Raw genomic sequence first — 17966 nt, 5'->3', positions numbered from 1 at the left:
TATATAACACATTTTGTTTTGTCACCATATTACTATTTGTTTTAGTTCCAGAACTAAGATTGTTTACTTATGTATACACACACACCATACATAAAGACACATACATATATGTGCAGGTATATGTGTGTAGATTTATTCAGTATATAGTGACTGCTCACCGCTAGTCTTTTACCATAGGTTTTTCAGTTATCTCTTGGTTGGATAAACTGGAAGATTATCTTCAATAACTTACCCATTGTTTCTCAACCAGGGACGATTTTGCCTTCGAGGAGACATTTGGTATTTTGAGCTATCACAAAGACCCATGATGAGCCATGTGCACTTTATTCCAGAAGTTCAACCTCACGTTATGGTTAGGCCCTTATTTAGTTACATGTGAAATAAGGCATCTGTTTAGAAACAGCAAATGAGAAGTGGCAGTTTATAGTGCAAAACGAGATCTGAACTGATACTGGAAGTGTTTATGGAATTCAGAGACCACATTATTGCAGAGTCAGAAACCTCTATTCGTCTCCTTACCTGAGTCACCATTGCATAGTACAAATAATCTGTACAATAATTAGTGTTCGTAGAGATCATTAGTAAGTAAAAGTTGTTTGAGTTCATTTTGTTTAAGAAGGTAAGGAAGATTGTGAAATATTTTAGGAAAATTGTCAATAAAATTTATTAAAACATTTGATGAGTAATTTTTCAGTTTTTAAAAAATCATTTGGACCACCTTCTTTTCTAGATGTACTAGGTAAATGTGATGCTATTGAAGTTTCTACAAGAACTTCAGATAAACTGTATTTTGTTAGTGTTATATATATTATTATATATAATTGTAATACATAGTTATATATTACATACATTATATAGTAATATCTATTATTTAAATATATTTCAAGTTTCTGTGGATGAAATAGTTTCTTGTCTTCAATTGCAGATTCTTTATCCTGTCCAGTTATGCAAAATGTTCAGTCTCCCAAGTCCAGCCCAGTAGTTTCCACTGTTTTATCAGGATCCTCATCAACAAGAACACCTCCCACTGCAAATCACCCAGTTGAGCCTGTGACCTCAGTTACACAGCCATCAGAGCTATTACAACAGAAAGGTATTTGAGATATTTATTATTGTATGCACACACAGACACACGTACGTATTGGAATAGCTGATTTTAAAAAGTTAAACAGTAGGATCCTAATTTATAGAAGATATGAAAAAAATTATAATCTCAATCCAAACAACTTTTAGAATATTAACTTACTGTGTCTCGTATATGTTTTACATAATTACGTACCATTTTGTATTTTGTGTTTCTGTTTATTAAATTACACATAGTCCTTCATATATCTTTTGTGTCTTTATAGCTTTTTCTATGGCTAATTACTCATTGTGTCAATGTTTAATGGTTTATTATTTTATCCTTCTGTCATGGAACATTTATTTCCTATTTTTTAAAGGTAGTATAGTTTCTTTCAGGATAAAATAGCCAAGACTTAATTATTTAGTGACTCTCCATATCCTATTTGATTATTTCTGTGCTTTTTGTTACTGATGATAGAAAATAAGCTTTGACACAATTTTGCAAATGAAGGGAGGTGAAAATGAAATTGTAACCCATACTCTTGCATCATTGATGAACTATATGATTTACTGTTTGTTTAACATTCTCCATGTGTTAAGTAAGTAAAGGGTAATAAAATGTGTTGTTTTGATCCTGCTTCCCCACGTTGTTTCTTTTGGCAGTTTTTTTTTTTTTTTTTTTTTTTATTCTCCTGTCTGGCTAAAATTCCAAAGTAGTGATGTTTTAGATTAATATGTGGCATTTTTCATTTGATCAGAGATGATTGAATTTTTTTGAAGAATCTATAGTTTGTATTTCCACAGCAACCATTGTATTATTTTAGGAACTATACTCACTGTGTAGTGACAGCTCCTAACCTTGAGTATAAAGAACCTTCTTATAGTCCAAAACTGAGAAAAGGGAAAAAGCATGATAAATTCCTTGGGTGATCTCATTGCTTATATCTGTTGAGTGTCTATGTGGTCAACAGAGACCTTTCTATCAATTGATCAGATGATACATTATACATTTTTTTACTTGGTTTTTTAGGAAAAGGAACTGCAGCACCAAAGAGTGTCTGTTGATTCTCAACAAACCAGTGGGTATACTGGAAATAGAATTCAGTTTTTAAAAGTATTTGCCTTCAAAGTGAAGAGCCAGTAGTAGTTTTGCTTATCACAAATCAAAAAAGCTTTTAGGATAGATCAAAGCCCTAACTAAATGAATGGTGTATTTTCTTGTTTTTCTTCTACATTGATGACTGCCTTCCACTTCTTAAATATTTGGCTTTTTTTTTTTTTTTTGACCTTTTACATTGCCCCTGCTGATTTCTTTCTTCCTGTCATATTTTCTTTTTGACCATCTTACTTTGAATACCATCCTACCATCTTTTTATAAATATTCTTTTGTAAACGGTTTGCCCACTTAACAATTACGTTTCTTCTTTTTCTATTAAAATATATTTTGAAAGTAGAATAAGCTGCCATTTATTGTATATACAATATACCAGATATTTTATATCTCATTAATTCACATATTAATCCTGTGACATAGATATTCTTCCTTTTTTACAGATGAGAAAAGTGAGATTAACAGAGGCTATGTAACTTGCCCAAGACTAATGAGTCTTGCGCAAGTTAATGAGTAGCAAAGCAAAAGATTTTTAACTCAGATCTGTCTGTCTTGTATTCTTTCTATAAAATAAGGCCAAATTTTTGTTGTCATTGGCTGTTGACAAACTCCTGATTTATCTAAGATAAGTTCCTTGCTTAAGTAACTTATCTAAGATAACTTAAGTAACTTATCTAAGATAAGTTCCTTGCTTAAGTAACAGAAAGATCATACTAGAGACATCTGAATTGTTTTTATTGTTCCTTTTTCATAAGTAGGAGAATGGCCTCTTAGTTACTTCTTTGTCTTTGGATAGATCTGGGCTACCGCATATGGTGGTGCAAATTGTCATTGCATGAATGGAGCCTCTTGGAATTGTGCAGTATGTCATCTGCATAGGGTTTACTGTGGGCCTGATAGGACCTACTAAAGTGGTAATACTTAAAAAGAAATTAGCTTTTTTTCTTCCAGCTGCAGAGACACCTTTGCTTAGTTGTTCTCCCAAGGCTAAGCACTTTTTACCTATTTTTAGGAGAGACATCAAATTTTTGTTTGACTAGCCCCTATATTTTTTTTTAATAAACTACCTACTTGAATATATTTTAGATTGATATCTAAAATTTTTCATGAAAAATTTAAACTACCTACTTGAACATTTTTTAGGTTGATACCTAAAATTTTTCATCAAAAATTTACTTGTAGTTATGTAATTTTTAACATATTACATATGCTGTCTGACTTTTAAAACAGAGATGTTATATTAGTCTTTCAAATGTATCCTTTGGAACGATACCTACCATCAACCTTTTCCAAAAAACACAAGTAGTCCTTCTTTGGCATTTGGAAAGTTTACATTTTTCTTTTTTCTCTTTGAAGGCATATCCCCTTTCCTTAATATAATAACGTAATATATTTTTAAGGTAGAAATTCTTTTATCACTCTACTGTGCTATTACATGACAATAATATATAAATTGAAATGTTAAAATTTATTATCTATAAGTCTCTGAATAGTATTTTTTTTCCTTTGAATTAAGGCATCAATCATTATAACTTTTTTTTTTCTCTCTCTCTCTTTTTTGTTTTTATTTTTTTTTTTTTGAGACAGACTTGCCCTGTCACCCACGCTGGAGTACAGTGGCATGATCTTGGGTCCCTGCAACCTCTGCCTCCCAGGTTCAAGAGATTCTCATGTCTCAGCCTCCTGAGTAGTTGGGATTAAATGTGTGCGCCAACATGCCTAGCTAATTTTTATATTTTTAGTAGAAATGGGGTTTCACCATCTTGACCAGGCTGGTCTCAAACTCCTGGCCTCAAGTGATCCTCCTGCCTATGCCTCCCAAAGTGCTGGGATTACAGGTGTGAGCCACTGTCCCCGGCCATTCATTACAACTTTTACTGCTTGTATAAAATTGGTCAAAACAACATAAACATCATGAATTTTTGTGTTTATTTAAAGTATGTTTTATTGGAAATACATCTTTCAGTGAAATGAATGGGCTGTCTCCTCTCCCCACTATAGCTTTGTATCTGAGTAGCATATGATTCATTGTTAGAATATGATAGTGTTCAGATCAGTTTCATTCCCAGTTTTTATTTTCATACATATAATTGCAGAGAAACATTGTTCACATAAAGTAGAGTAGAATTATATTGGAAGAGTTCTACTAAAGCAGTATCGTACTTTTGCTTTATTTTGCTTTGACTCTTTTTAATCTTCTGAGTTACATGTCAGAAACTATTGTTTCTTAGATTTTATTTTCCAGGTGGTAGATAGTTGTTAACATTATTATTTCATATAGCAGTTTGTAATTTGCAAATTCCTTTAACTTTTTCTATCTTACTTTCTCATCACATGGAACAAGCATATCGTATCTTTGCTTCCTTTTATAAGAGAGGAAATTGAAGTTTAGAAAGGTTACATGTCTTACCTAAAGACCTACAGAATCAGTAGGATAGGTACCCAGGCCCAGTGCATACCTTTTGCCTTCAAATTCAGTATTTGTTTTACTCTTATCAGCAGTTACTCAAAATATTTTGAATTTCCCTCAACCATGGCCAATATATCTTACCACACCCTTTATTTATTATTATTATTCATTTATTTAGAGACAGGGTCTTGCTCTGTTGCCCGGGCCAGAGTACAGTGGCAAGATCTCAGCTCACTGCAGCATTGACCCTTGAGCCCCTGATATTCCCTTCTCAGCCTCCTGAGTAGCTAGGGCCACAGGCACACACCACCACACCTAATTTTTTTAAAAAGTTATTTGTAGAGATGAGATCTTACTGTGTTGCTTACTGTGTTGCCCAGGCTGGTCTTGAATTCCAAGGCTCAAGTGATTCTCCCGCCTTGGCCTCCCAAGTGCTGAAATTACAGGTGTGAGCCACTGTGCCTGACTACCATACCCTGTAAATGTGATTGTATCAAAAACGTCAAGCTGTGATAAAGGCCATTTATTTTATGGATGATGTCTCCATGTAACGTAATTGGCAAAAGCGCTCCTCAAAACGTCTCAAAGCATATACTGCTAAGTACTAGTTGATTCACTTGTTGGTAGATACTTTTTTGTTAAAAGGATATGGAAAGTGTTAAATATTTTATAAAATATAAACATTAAGAATTGACTATATTATATTTTATCTTAATGTTGTAAAATATTTTCTTATACATCTCACATTGACTCTGAAAGAAATCACAGAATTTTTTATCTGTGAGTTTTAGTGAGTATATCTTAACAACACTTGGTAGTTCTAGAAAATATTCCATTTGGTTTTAAAATAATTACGACCGGGCATGGTGGCTCATGCCTGTAATCTCAGCATTTTGAGAGGCCAAGGTAGGTGGATCATTCAGGAGTTGGAGACCAGCCTGGACAATATCGTGAAACCCCATTTCTACTAAAAATACAAAAAAATTAGCTGGCCTGTAATCCCAGCTACTTAAGAGGCTGAGGCAGAAAAATTGCTTGCACTCGGGAAGCAGAGGTTTCAGTGAGCTGAGATCCTGCCACTGTACTCCAGCCTGGGCAACAGAGTGAAACTGTCTTATAAATAAATAAATAGCAGGACTGAGTGTGCTAGTCAGGTCAGTGAGAGGTTCTTTTTTTTCTCACTAATCATGTGCCCTAAAAAGAATAGCTGAAAATAATTTAAATATACACAAAAATATGTTTTTAAAGTTAGTGATATAGCTTTATTTCACATTTGGTGTATGTCATGCACCATTCTAAGCATGTGAAATATATTAACTCATTTAATCCTTACCACAACCATTTGAAGTGTTACCCCATTTTATAGATAATATAAATGAAGAACAGAGGTTAGTAACTTGCCCAAGGACGTACTAGTAGTAAGTGATAGAACCTGAAGTTGAACCCAGAGTCCCCATCTTTATCCATAATGTCATGCTGCTTCTCTGTTTGGTATTTCTTACTGTGTACTGTATAATGAGAGACTTGTATACATTAGAGCAGCGTATCATGGTAAGAATGAGGATAAGCTAAGGCCATGTGTTCCCTTTGTAAAGTAAAAGAAAGGTTGTCATTAACACAGGCACTTTGTTAGGTGGATAAGTTTGAGGAAAGAGAGCACTTATGGGAATTTATATCTGAAAACTGATTCCCTTAAAATCATTCTTTTGTGGGGACCCTGGAAAAGTCTTTAGTATTTACTTTCTAGTTTAGGAAAGCGAGCAGTTACTCAAAAGTCTGAACTCCTGAATTTAAAAAAAGCTAATCTCTACAGGAGATTTGTTCTCTTAATATTAGTTTGATTTATTCCTAGTATAGCTGTATCTAGGGAACACTGAAGAATATTAAGCAGCCCCAAGGATATGGTCCCCTGGAAAGTTTTGCCTGAAGGTACTTTAATGGCAGGTAATTTAAACTAAATGTTCTTTCTAAGATATGGAGCCCTTTGAATAACAGTGCTACCTCATGTTAGATTCTATAAAGTGTTTCATGTTTCTTGTTTTAGTAGATTTATACCTTGGAAGCCCTGGTTAAGGTAGAATAAATTATGATGTAACATTTGTGGTGGTGATGGTGGTGGTAGAGGTAGCTACTCCATGTACATACATTTCTACAATGGGTTTCAGGCTGAGCTCTGGAAAGGATGTCATATTTTACCACCTTGTGTAGTTGATCTATGTATCTCATACCTACATTCTGGCACTTAAAGAGAATCTGAATTAGAGGCACTTCAGGAAGCTCTTATAGTCATTCACTTATGCTAGAATAGATGACTTGGCTATCAACCCCTTTCTGACTATAGCTCCCTGTTTGTCAGTCTGTATGTGCTGTACCCAATCTAGAGCAGGGCACCATTTACTTTTTACAGAAATGGGGTCTCACTATGTTGCCCAGGCTGATCTTGAACTCCAGACTTCAAGTGATATTCCTGCCTGAGTCTCCCAAAGTGCTGGGTTTATAGACATGAGCTATTGTGCTTGGATCAAATTTTCATTTTAATTGGGCTTTTGTCAGAGGAACATGCCACTCCGAATTTGTTTTTTCAAGATATTAAGTTGGTTTCTTGTATTACCTGAACCTATTTTACATTGATTTTTATTTTCTCACATGAATTTGTGATACTATTATACTGATATCAAAAATGTTTCAGCAAAGCTAGCAGATTTTTCCATAACATTTTAGTCATAGTTTAAAGATCAAAGCTTCATTCATCTACAGTTTAACCTTTGCTTCTAAACTCTTAATTTTTTTCTTTAATAGCTTTTTTCTCACTCTAGAAATCAGTTGTTTATCCATGCTAATCAAGTATGTTAGTCACCTGAAAAAAAATAAAGAGACCATTAAAGCACTACCATGTGATTTTGGTGAGTCAGGGCTTCATTGTACCCCCCCTTATTAGGAAGTGTTCTTGAAAATCCCCACTATGTTTCTGAGCTTTCTTTTTTCTTTTTTTCAAAGTAGAGCTATGAGATTTTCCATACAAGGATGTTTATTCTTATTTATGACGTGTTTTCATTTTTAAGATTATTTTTATTTTCTCTCTTAAAAATTGTATAGATGTTAAATTTTAAAGTCCTGATTCTGCCAGATCAAATAATAGAAATACCCAATTACTTTTTTTTAAAGAGAAGTGTATACAGTCACCAATACCAGTTCATTGTGCCCTTTTCTGCAGAATCTGCCTTCTGTTGGTATATTTCACACAGGACCAGTCTTATTCACTTGCCTCAGACTCACATGTAGGCAACAAGATGATACCGACATGGCTGGCTGTCTCAAAAAATTAAGATTTTTGTAATTGTCACACTTGTAGGGTCACAGTAAGTCCTGCAACCCCCTTGCCCCCCCCCCCACCCCACTCCCAGAGTATCCACTGTTAGCGGAGAGCTATACTGAATACAGTTTTTTTCTTTGACAGTCATTCTTTTTCCGTTATGGGAACTGAGTTGCCGTCAAGGTGACATTAGCAGAAGGAAGGTACCAAGTATGTGTTTTGTATGCTGTACAAAAGAAGTTCACTATAAATGATCAACTGCCCACCAAAAATGCAGAATCCCAAAGGAAATATATAAGGGCCCTAAGGTCAAAGAAGATAAATGTATATAGAGCTCAGTAAACCTTTCAGAGAATATTATTTCAGCTTCCTAAATACTAACAATGTAATGTACAATACATGATATATACCTTTTCACACGTAAGCCAGTTCATATTAAAGCTGCTTTTACTAAACTGCTTTGCAGAGATTTTCTAATGGTTCTAGTTTTGATAATAAATTTGCTAATATTAATATGCATGTTGGGATGTTCTTTGGAATGTCAGAGTTCTTTCTCACTTTTAATGCAATGTCAAAATTTTGTTTCTCATCTTTCCTGTTGGTTTGACTCTTATGTTTGTGCTTTCCACTTTACAGGCATGCAGTATGGTGAATATGTTAATAACCAAGCTAGCTCCGCACCAACTCCCTTGTCATCAACTTCCGATGATGAGGAAGAGGAGGAGGAGGATGAGGAAGCAGGTCTGCTTTAGCTTTACACCAGTTCTTGATCTTTTCCTGCTCAAACTTTCTTTTTATTTCCACAGTCTTAGCCTTTTAAAAAAGAGTCTTTGAAGATTTAGCATGATGAACTTATGAGGTTTGCATCATAGAAGGTTGTGTCACATAAAGTGAGGTGTTTGTTTGCTTTGTTTTTTCTTCTTTAGACATCTTTGCCATATTGTAAATAATAGAATCAGAATACCTCTTTCATGATAGTAGAGTGCATTCTTCCTTCAGAAATGCATTTCCTCCCATGTCACATGCAATAGAATGAGTCCTGACTGACGCTTTTGGCTGATGATTGCTCTAGCATCATTTTAGGAATAATGCTTCATTTTCTGCTTTGCATGCTACTTTAGTCTAATCAAAATAAGCCATGTGGATTTTATAATAGGGACAGAGAAATAGGACAGTGTTTCAGTGATGTCCTTTTGGCTCTCCTTGTCATGTATTCAGAAGGCCCAGAATTTGTAGTTATTTTCCTGCTTCATGAAGTAGTAGTACATATCTTGCTAGTTGAAGAAGTTGTGTGTATGGTTATGTGTTGCCAACTGTTTAATATCTTTTTCTGCCTTTGATAGGTAGAATACTGCTAAAAATTAAGCAGTTCAGTTCCTCCATTAATTCTAATACAGGTTGAATATCCCTTATCTGAAAGGCTTGGGGTGAGAAGTGTTTCAAATTTGAGATTTTTTCAGATTTCAGAATATTTGCATATACATAGTGAGATAGCCTGAGGATAGGACTCAAGTCTAAATATGAAATTCATTTATGTTTCACATACACTTATACACATAAACTCAAAGTGATTTTGTACTATATATGTTTTTTGTTTTGTGTTTTATTTTTGAGACAGAGTCTCACTCTGTCACCCAGCCTGGAGTGCAGTGGCACAATCATGGCTCACTGCAACCTCAGCCTCCCGGGCTCACACCATCCTCCTGTCTCAACTCACATGTAGCTGGGACTACAGGCCACCATGCACAGCTAATTTTTGTATTTTTTTTTTTAGAGATGGGGTTTCACCATGTTGCCCAAGCTGGTCTCGAACTCCTGCTGCACTCAGGCCATCTGCCCACCTCAACCTCCCAAAGTGCTGGGATTACAGGCATGAGCTACCTCGTCAGGCTTGTACAATATTTTTAATAATTTTGTACATCAAACAGTTTTTCCCATGACTTGTCATGTAAGGTGTGGAATTTTCCACTTGTGGCATTATGTCAGCCCTCATAAAATTTTGGATTTTGGAGCATTTAAGATTTTGGATTTTCAGATTAGGGATGCTCAACCTATAGTTTAAGATTGGACCAATAAGTGATGATCTTTCAAGTTAATCTATGTGACCATGATTCTCCTGTTCTAAATGGGAAGATATGTTCTACAGTCATTTTAACCACAAATTTCTATTTCCTGTACATTTAAAAATATTCAAATCATTATATGTGACTTTAGGGGATAAAATTAGGGGTGCCAGGTGGGAAATAATTTTTCTTACTCTAAATATGTAAATCCCCATCTATGTTTCTGAAATTTTTTTTTTTGTAATTTTATATTTTAACAAAATTTCAAACTCACAGAAGTGTAAAAGAAACTCTCATGTACTTTTTACCCAGATAAACCATTTTTTCCACACTTGCTTTATAATTCTCTTTATCAATATATTTTTTTATACCATTTGCAAGTAAATTGGAGACATCATGAACTTTACTTCTAATACTTTGTTGTATGTTTCCTAACCATAAGGTCAATGCCTTATATAACCAAAATACAGTTATCAAGAAATTGAACGTTGATGCAGTAATATCTTATAACACAGTTCATTGTCAAATCTCAGTTGTCTCACGTGGATCTTTTATAGCTGTTTTCATGGTCCAGGATCATCTAGACCATGCATTGAATTTTGTTGTCATGTTATTTAGAGTTCTTCACTCTGCAGCAGTTCATTAGCCTTTCTCTTTCTTTGCCTTAATATTTTCAAAGAGTACAAACCAGTTATTTTGTAAAATGTTCCCCAGTGTGGGCTTACCTGAAGTTTCCTTTTGATTAGATTCAGATCATACACTCTTCAGAGAATCACTACTAAAGCCACGTTGTGTTCTCAGTGCATCCTCCTTGAGGCACATGATGTCAAGTTTGTTCTCATATTGATGAGGTTAAGTTTTACGATTTGAATAAGGTGGTATCTGCCAGATTTCTCCACTATAGAGTTACTACTTTTCCTTGTTGAAATTAATAAGTAATTTATGGGGAGATTCTTTGAAATTATGTAAGTGTTCTGTTCTTCAAAAAAGAAAAGAGAGAGAGAGATCAAAAAGATTGAGCAGCTAGGTGCAGTGGCTCACGCCTATAATCTGAGCACTTTGGGAGGCCGAGGAGGGTAGATCACCTGAGGTCAGGGATTTGAGAAACAGCCTGGCCAACACGGTGAAACTCTATCTCTACTAAAACTACAAAAATTAGCTGGGCGTGGTGGCACACGCCTATAGTCCCAGCTACTTTTGAGGCTGAGGCAGGAGAACCTGGGAGGCCGAGGCTGCAGTGAGCTGAGATTGTGCCACTGCCCTCTAGCCTGGGTGACAGAGCAAGACTCCGTCTCAAAGGAAAAAAAAAAGATTAAGCATTTATAGCTTTTTTCTAATGTCTTATTTGTTTATTGTTTTTCTTGAGTATATTATAGATTAAAAATTCGTAAATTCTTAAGGCATTTGGATTTCTTTTTTTTTTTGAGATGGAGTCTTGCTCTGTCGCCCAGGCTGGAGTGCAGTGGCACAATCTTGGCTCACTGCAGCCTCCACATCCTGGGTTCAAGCAATTCTGTTGTCTCAGTCTCCCGAGTAGCTAGGACTGCAGGCACGTGCCGCCATGCCCAGCTAATTTTTTATTTTTAGTAGAGACGATGTTTCACCATGTTGGCCAGAATGATCTTGATCTCCTGACCTCGTGATCCACCCGCCTCAGCCTCCCAAAGTACTGGGATTATAGATGTGAGCCCTTAAGGCAGTTGGATTTTAATAATACCTAACATTTTTAGCACTTACTGAACACTGGTAATAGCAGTTTGGAGCTAGTATGTCTCCCTTGGTTTTTGTGTCAGTTTTTCTATATTCACATCCCGACTTTGTCACCTTCTAGCTTTGTGATAATCATAGTAACAATTTCATATACTATAGTTGTTTTAAGGATTGAAGATACTGTTTGGAAAATACTTAGAAAAGTATGTGGCAAATGTTAAACATTCAGAAAGATTAGCTGTCTTTACCAGCATTGAGGTTGTGTTCTTGTCTGTTCTTCTCAACAATTCTGCAAGGTAGAAATAATCAACTCTGTTTTATAGATGAATTAACTGCAGCCTGAACATGTTAAGTAGCATTTGTCTGTGATCACAACTGGTCAGAAGGCAGAATAGGGATTCAAATGGAGGTCCCTCTGCAGAAGAGTATGAAAAAGAAGGTGTCTTCCTGTCTAGTGAGAGACTATAAACCACTGGAGTAGGTGGAAAGGGCACATGACAGTAGTCACTACAGTGTTAAACGTACATGTTATCTTACTCCTGTCTTTTTTCTGTTCCACAAAGTAAGACTATATTATTGACATTTTTACTAGAATCTTGGTGTTCTCTATTCATGGTTTTTTAAAATGGTGTTTTTGTTGGTTGCAAATTAAAGAAATATTCTCAGTGCTGGGAGAAAGGGAAGAAAGTCTAGCTTTAGAAGGAATTTTAATTTTATTTTTTTAAACCCTACCCAGTTACAATAATTTTTTCATATGTACAGAGGTAAAAGAAAGTGACTGAAATTGGTATGGGGATTACATGTTAAGTGTCTTAATAAAGTATTGATTTGGAATGCTCTACTTCTTAAGCATTTCAAGTGGTATTTATTCCCTTTACTTGTGAGATTTTTGTGTGTTTATTTATGTAGGATTGTTCTCCAACTTTGAAAAAAATTTATTGAACAGTGATGAAAAATCAACCAGCAGGTTTGAGAATTAGAATTTATTGGGTTCCAGTGTTAAGTGTTGAGAAAAGTTTGGTCGAAAGCTGAGAAAAAAACAATTGGAAAAACCTACCGAGCGGTATTTGTCTTGTTTTGTTTTTTCCCCCTCTGTAGCACTGTTTGGAGACAGAGGAAAGAGAACACGAAGAACATTTCCTGAGCCTCTTGCTAATATCTGTTATACATGTGATATCTGTTAAGTCGTAATAGTAGCCCTGTGTAGTAGGTGTTATTATGAAATGTGTTGTTACTAATGAGGAGCAACTCAGAGATGTCAGGTGTTCATTTTCCCTCAACTGGTAGGTAGTGGACATGGATTTCAGTTACAGCCTTTTCATGTTTTGTGCAAGTTTTGAGGAAATCTCAAATTATCCAGTTAATTTCAAGTTTAGCAATACTAGTAAGTATATTGCTTTTGTTGACCTATGTTGCTTGTCTTTTAGAGAGAGAGAACAGCTTAAGTTTTAAAAAGGCTTAATTGCTTTCTGATATTCCTAGCTTCAAGGATTCTGAGCTATTCTGATCTGTTCTCCTTCCTTCCTCAAATTTCAGCTCCCCCTTTTTCTCTTTCCCATTTTCTTCTTTCAAGCTGTAACATAAAGCTTGAGAAGAATGAGGGAAGATTCTTTTCAAGTGCTACATTTCATACTTGACCCCCGTTTGATCTCAGAATACTTATTATCACTAATTGTAATGTGAAGCGACTGAGGCAAATTGATGCTATCCAAGGATTAAGCATTGGACAAGTACGAAAGCTATTAATTCAGTGGGAACCAGCTTGTACGCTAAAAGCGGTATTTTGCTTGGTATCAGGATTCCAAAGATCAATACAGTAGCATAGCTCTGGCTATCACATACTTATAATATGATGGGAAACAGATACCATATGACGACAGTACAACTTGAAAAGTATAAGCGGGCGCAGTGGCGAGTGTCTGTAATCCAAGCACTTTGGGACGTCAGGTGGATCACCTGAGGTCAGGAGTTCGAAACCAGCCTGGCCAACATGGTGAAACCCCATCTCTACTAAAAATACAAAAATTAGCCAGGCATGGTGGTGAGCGCCTGTAATCTCAGCTACTTTGGAGGCTGAGGCAGGAGAATCGCTTGAACCTGGGATATGGAGGTTGCGGTGACTGAGATCACGCCACTGCACTCCAGCCTGGTGACAAGAGTGAGACTCTGTCTCAAAAAAAAAAAAAGTGAAAAGAAAAGTGTAGTAATTCAGGGTTGAGATTGTGCCCTACATAGGAGAGGAAATGATTTTCTGTGGGCCTATAGGAAAAGTTTGACAAAGGATTTGAAATTTGAAGGAAGAGTAGTAATTTGCCATGTGAAGAAAAGAAATTATGGCTAACAGACCAACATGCATAATGCATAAACAGAAGAAAAAATGTAGTATTGGGTCAAGAGTCAGAAGTTTGGTATAACTACATCATAAGGTAAAAGAGGATGGATGGTAAAGGGACAGGTGAGAGATGCAGGTGAAAAGGACTAGTAGAAGCCAAATTTTGAAGTTTGTTTTATGACAATATGAAAGCATTTAGAACTTATTCACTAAGATGGTGGGGAAATTAATGAAGCTTGTTTTTAAGCGTGTGTTCAGAATGTTAACATACAAGTTTTCAATAATGTTTTTTTAAAATACTCTTGATTTATTTGCCAGTGATGGCATGACCTCTAATTAATGCACTAATTAGAATACATTAAATAATTAGCAAAATATGAGTCTCTTTAGCTTACTGGTTTATTTGGGTTTGTAACAGTTATCATTGCTTTGATATTTTGACAGATTCAAAAACATAGATTTGCAGTTATTTTTTCTTCTGAAGCTGAATTTAAAGTAGACTACAGATTTCATTCAGTAAACAAAATAGAATAACTATTTCTATAAAAATTAATACTTTAAAGCTTATAGCATTACTAAAATGAACAATCTTTTTTTTTGCTCTGAAGTGATCTTCTTTGACTCCATAAAATGAACAGTCTGTAAAATATTATCAGGTGATTTGACATGAAAGAAGCTAAACATCATAATTGAGTAGTATTACATGGAATAAGTTGATATATAAGTAACCTTTTATCTTTGGACTTTATTTCTTTCAAGACTAGTTATTTCTCAATATATACATTGAAAATTTTTCTTAAATGCCAATATTTTTAATAGCTGTTTTATTGAGAAATAATTCACATACCATAAAATTCACCCATTTAAATTGTGCTGTTCTGCAGTTTTTAGCATATTCACAAAGTAGCAACCATCACTACTATGTAATCCCAGAACATTTTCTTCATCCCAAAATAGAAACTTTATACCTTTTAGCAGTCTTCCCATTCTATCCTCCCCCCACAGCCACACACAGCTCTGGGTAACCACTAATACTCTCTCTATAGATTTGTCTATTTTGAACATTTTTTATGTAGAGATCACATAATATGTGGTTGTTACTTGCATCATCTTTCTCTTAGCATAATGTTTTCAAGGCTTATCCGTGTTATGGCATGTGTCAGTACTTTATTACTTTTTGATGCTGAAAATTATTCCATATGTGAATATATCACATTTTATTTATCCATTTATGAGTTGATGGACATTTGGGTTGTTTCTACTTTTTGGCTGTTATGAATAATCCTGCTGTGAACATTTTGTTGGCAAGTTTTTGTGTGGGTTTATGTTTTCATTTCTCTTCAGTAGAATTGCTGGGTCAAAACTCCGTGTTTAACTTTTGAGAAACTGCCAAACTGTTTTCCAAAGTAACTGCACCATTTTACAATCCAATGAGGATTCTCATTTCTCCACATCCTTGGTAATAAGTTTTGGCAAAGATGTGGAAAAATTGCAACCCTCATTGGATTGGTTATAACCATCCTAGTGGCTGTGAAATGTTACCTTGTCGTTTTGATTTTCATTTTCCTAATGGATAGTGATGTTAAGCATCTTTTCATGTGTTTATTGGCCATTTGTTTATCTTCTTTGGATAAATATCTTTTTAAAATCTTTGCCTATTTTTCATTTGGTTATTTGTTGTTTTATTGTTGAGTTTTAAGAATTTATTACATATTCTTGGTATGAACCCCTTATCAGATATATGGTTTACAAACATTGACTCTCATTCTTTTCACTTCTTGATGATACGGTAACCTTTAGAGCCCAAAAGTTGTTAATTTTGATGAAGTCCAAATTATCTGTTATTTTGTTTGTTGCTTGTATCTTTTATATCGTATCTAAAAATTTATTTAATCATGAAGATTTATTCCTGTATTCTAAGAGTTTTATAGTTTTAGCACTTACATTTTATGTCTGTAATCCATTTTGAGTTAGTTGTAGTGTAAGGTATAAGGAAGGGATCCAACTTTGTTCTTCTGCATGTAGGTATGTCTAGTTGTTGCAGCACCATTTGTTGAAAATATTATTATTTTCCCATTAGAATGTCATGGTAAATTGTTGAGGTTTATTTAGGTAAAATACACATAATATAAAATCAACTGTTTTAAAGTGTATAATTCAGTGGCATTTAGTACATGTACAGTATTGTGCAGCCCCCACTTCTATCTAGTTCTAACTTTGTGAAGTACTAGACATTTTCATCATCCCAAAAGAAAATCTTACACTCATTAAGCAGTTATTCCCCATTTTCCCCTCCCCTCAGCCCCTGACAACAACCATCTGCTTTCTGTCTCTATGGATTTACCTATTCTGGATATTTCATATAAATAGAATTGTATAATATATGATCTTTCTATCTGATTTATTTCACTTAGGCAAATTTTCAGATTTCGTTCACATTGTAGCATGTTTCAGTACTTCATTTTTATGGCTAAATAATATCTAATTTTATAGATACACCATATTTTGTTTATTCATTTATCTGTTGAATATTTGGAGACTTTTGACCTGATATATAGCATTCTGCTTTAGTTTAAAATTCACAAATGAACAAAAATGAAGGGTCATTACTTTTCATTCTTTATTAAGAGGAAAGATATATGTGCAAAATTGTTGTACTTATCACGAAGAAGACACTTAGTAAATATTAGTGTCTTCTACCTATTATGTATTTAATGAGTGTCTTCATATCCACTGTCTCATTTAAACCTTATAAGAATATTAAGGGCAGGCACGGTGGCTTACGAATGTAATCCCTGCACTTTGGGAGGCCAAGTAGTGTGGATCATGAGGTCAGGAGTTCGAGACCAGCCTGACCAACATGGTGAAACCCCATCTCTACTAAAAAAAATACAAAAATTAGCCAGGCATGGAGGTGTGCACCTGTAATCCCAGCTACTCAGGAGGCTAAGGGAGGAGAATCGCTTGAACCCAGGAGGTGGAGGTTGCAGTGAGCTGAGATTGCACCACTTCACTTCCCTTGGCCACAGAACGAGATTCCGTCTCAAAAAAAAATTGTTAGCATTTTGCATAAGAGAATATTGATGATCGTAACTTATTCAAAGCTGTATAGCAAGTTACCTTCACTTATTCTCAGGAGAAAAAAACCACGAAGTTAATATACCAAGTAAATGATGGAGCTGATATAACTGCAGCCTTTGCCTCCAAATTGTGTTCTTTCCTGACAATAAAGTGTTCTTACACAAAAAACATTAGCTATTATGCCCTGAGTCAGTATACCTAATTCTCATGTTTATCCAAAATTATTCAATGAAAGATAATTATGCATATCTGTTTTTTTCTATCACGATTGAAAATTAACCTAAATGTAGTTTAAACACCAGTTATAATATTGGTAAGAGCAAGGGATAACCTCTGTAGTACAGAATTTTGTCTTACTGTGAAACAGGCCAAAATCTCTAACATAATAGAGGGATCATGCACTTTTTTTTTTATTCATCATAATATACTCTAGCATATGTACCTAGGATAATTGTAGATCTCAATAAAATATTTGTTGAATGAAATATATTGCATGTTCTATTCATGTGACCTGTGACCAGATTTCATCATAAATTGCCACTGAACTCTCAAATCTTACAGGTTTTGAATGAACACACATAGTAAAAATTCTTATAGTCCAGTGTTGGGTACTGGCCCCAACCCTGTTCATGGGTGCCCCGAGTCCCATTGTTGATGAGGGATTGAGAAAGGAAATAAAGACAAAGACACAGAAATAGAGTTAAAGTGTGGGTCCAGGGGACCAATGTAAAGTGCGAGGATCACGCTGCCTCTGAGTTCTGGTTTCCACGGGTTTTTTGTTTTTGTTTTTTTAAATTTCTTTTTTTTTTTTTTCTTTTCCCATTTATTTATTTTATTGCATTTTAGGTTTTGGGGTACATGTGAAGAACATGCAAGATTGT

The 17966-nt window shown here is 34.9% G+C and overlaps 1 protein-coding gene across 7 annotated transcripts in view; it reads left to right on the top strand.

The window, feature by feature from the left end:
* The window catches only part of SEC24B (SEC24 homolog B, COPII coat complex component), a 115377-nt gene that overhangs the window by 38978 nt on the left and 58433 nt on the right, over positions 1-17966 (top strand). For 4 of the 7 annotated variants that reach the window (XM_032254787.1, XM_032254789.1, XM_032254788.1 and 1 more), the window contains exons 3-4: positions 926-1093; positions 8536-8640. The exons of 1 other annotated variant lie outside the window; for it this stretch is intronic. In XM_032254787.1, coding sequence (XP_032110678.1) covers positions 926-1093; positions 8536-8640 — 273 coding nt within the window. The remainder of the gene's footprint in view (positions 1-925; positions 1094-8535; positions 8641-17966) is intronic. 2 more of the 7 variants (XM_032254790.1, XM_032254791.1) reach the window with 1 other exon arrangement.

Source organism: Sapajus apella, unplaced genomic scaffold (genome assembly GCF_009761245.1).
Source record: "Sapajus apella isolate SASKATOON/1434 unplaced genomic scaffold, GSC_monkey_1.0 scaffold87, whole genome shotgun sequence".
NCBI classification, from domain to species: Eukaryota; Metazoa; Chordata; class Mammalia; order Primates; family Cebidae; genus Sapajus; species Sapajus apella.
The sequence above is the reverse complement of the archived record's forward strand: the minus strand, read 5'-3'. Positions and strand labels throughout refer to the sequence as shown.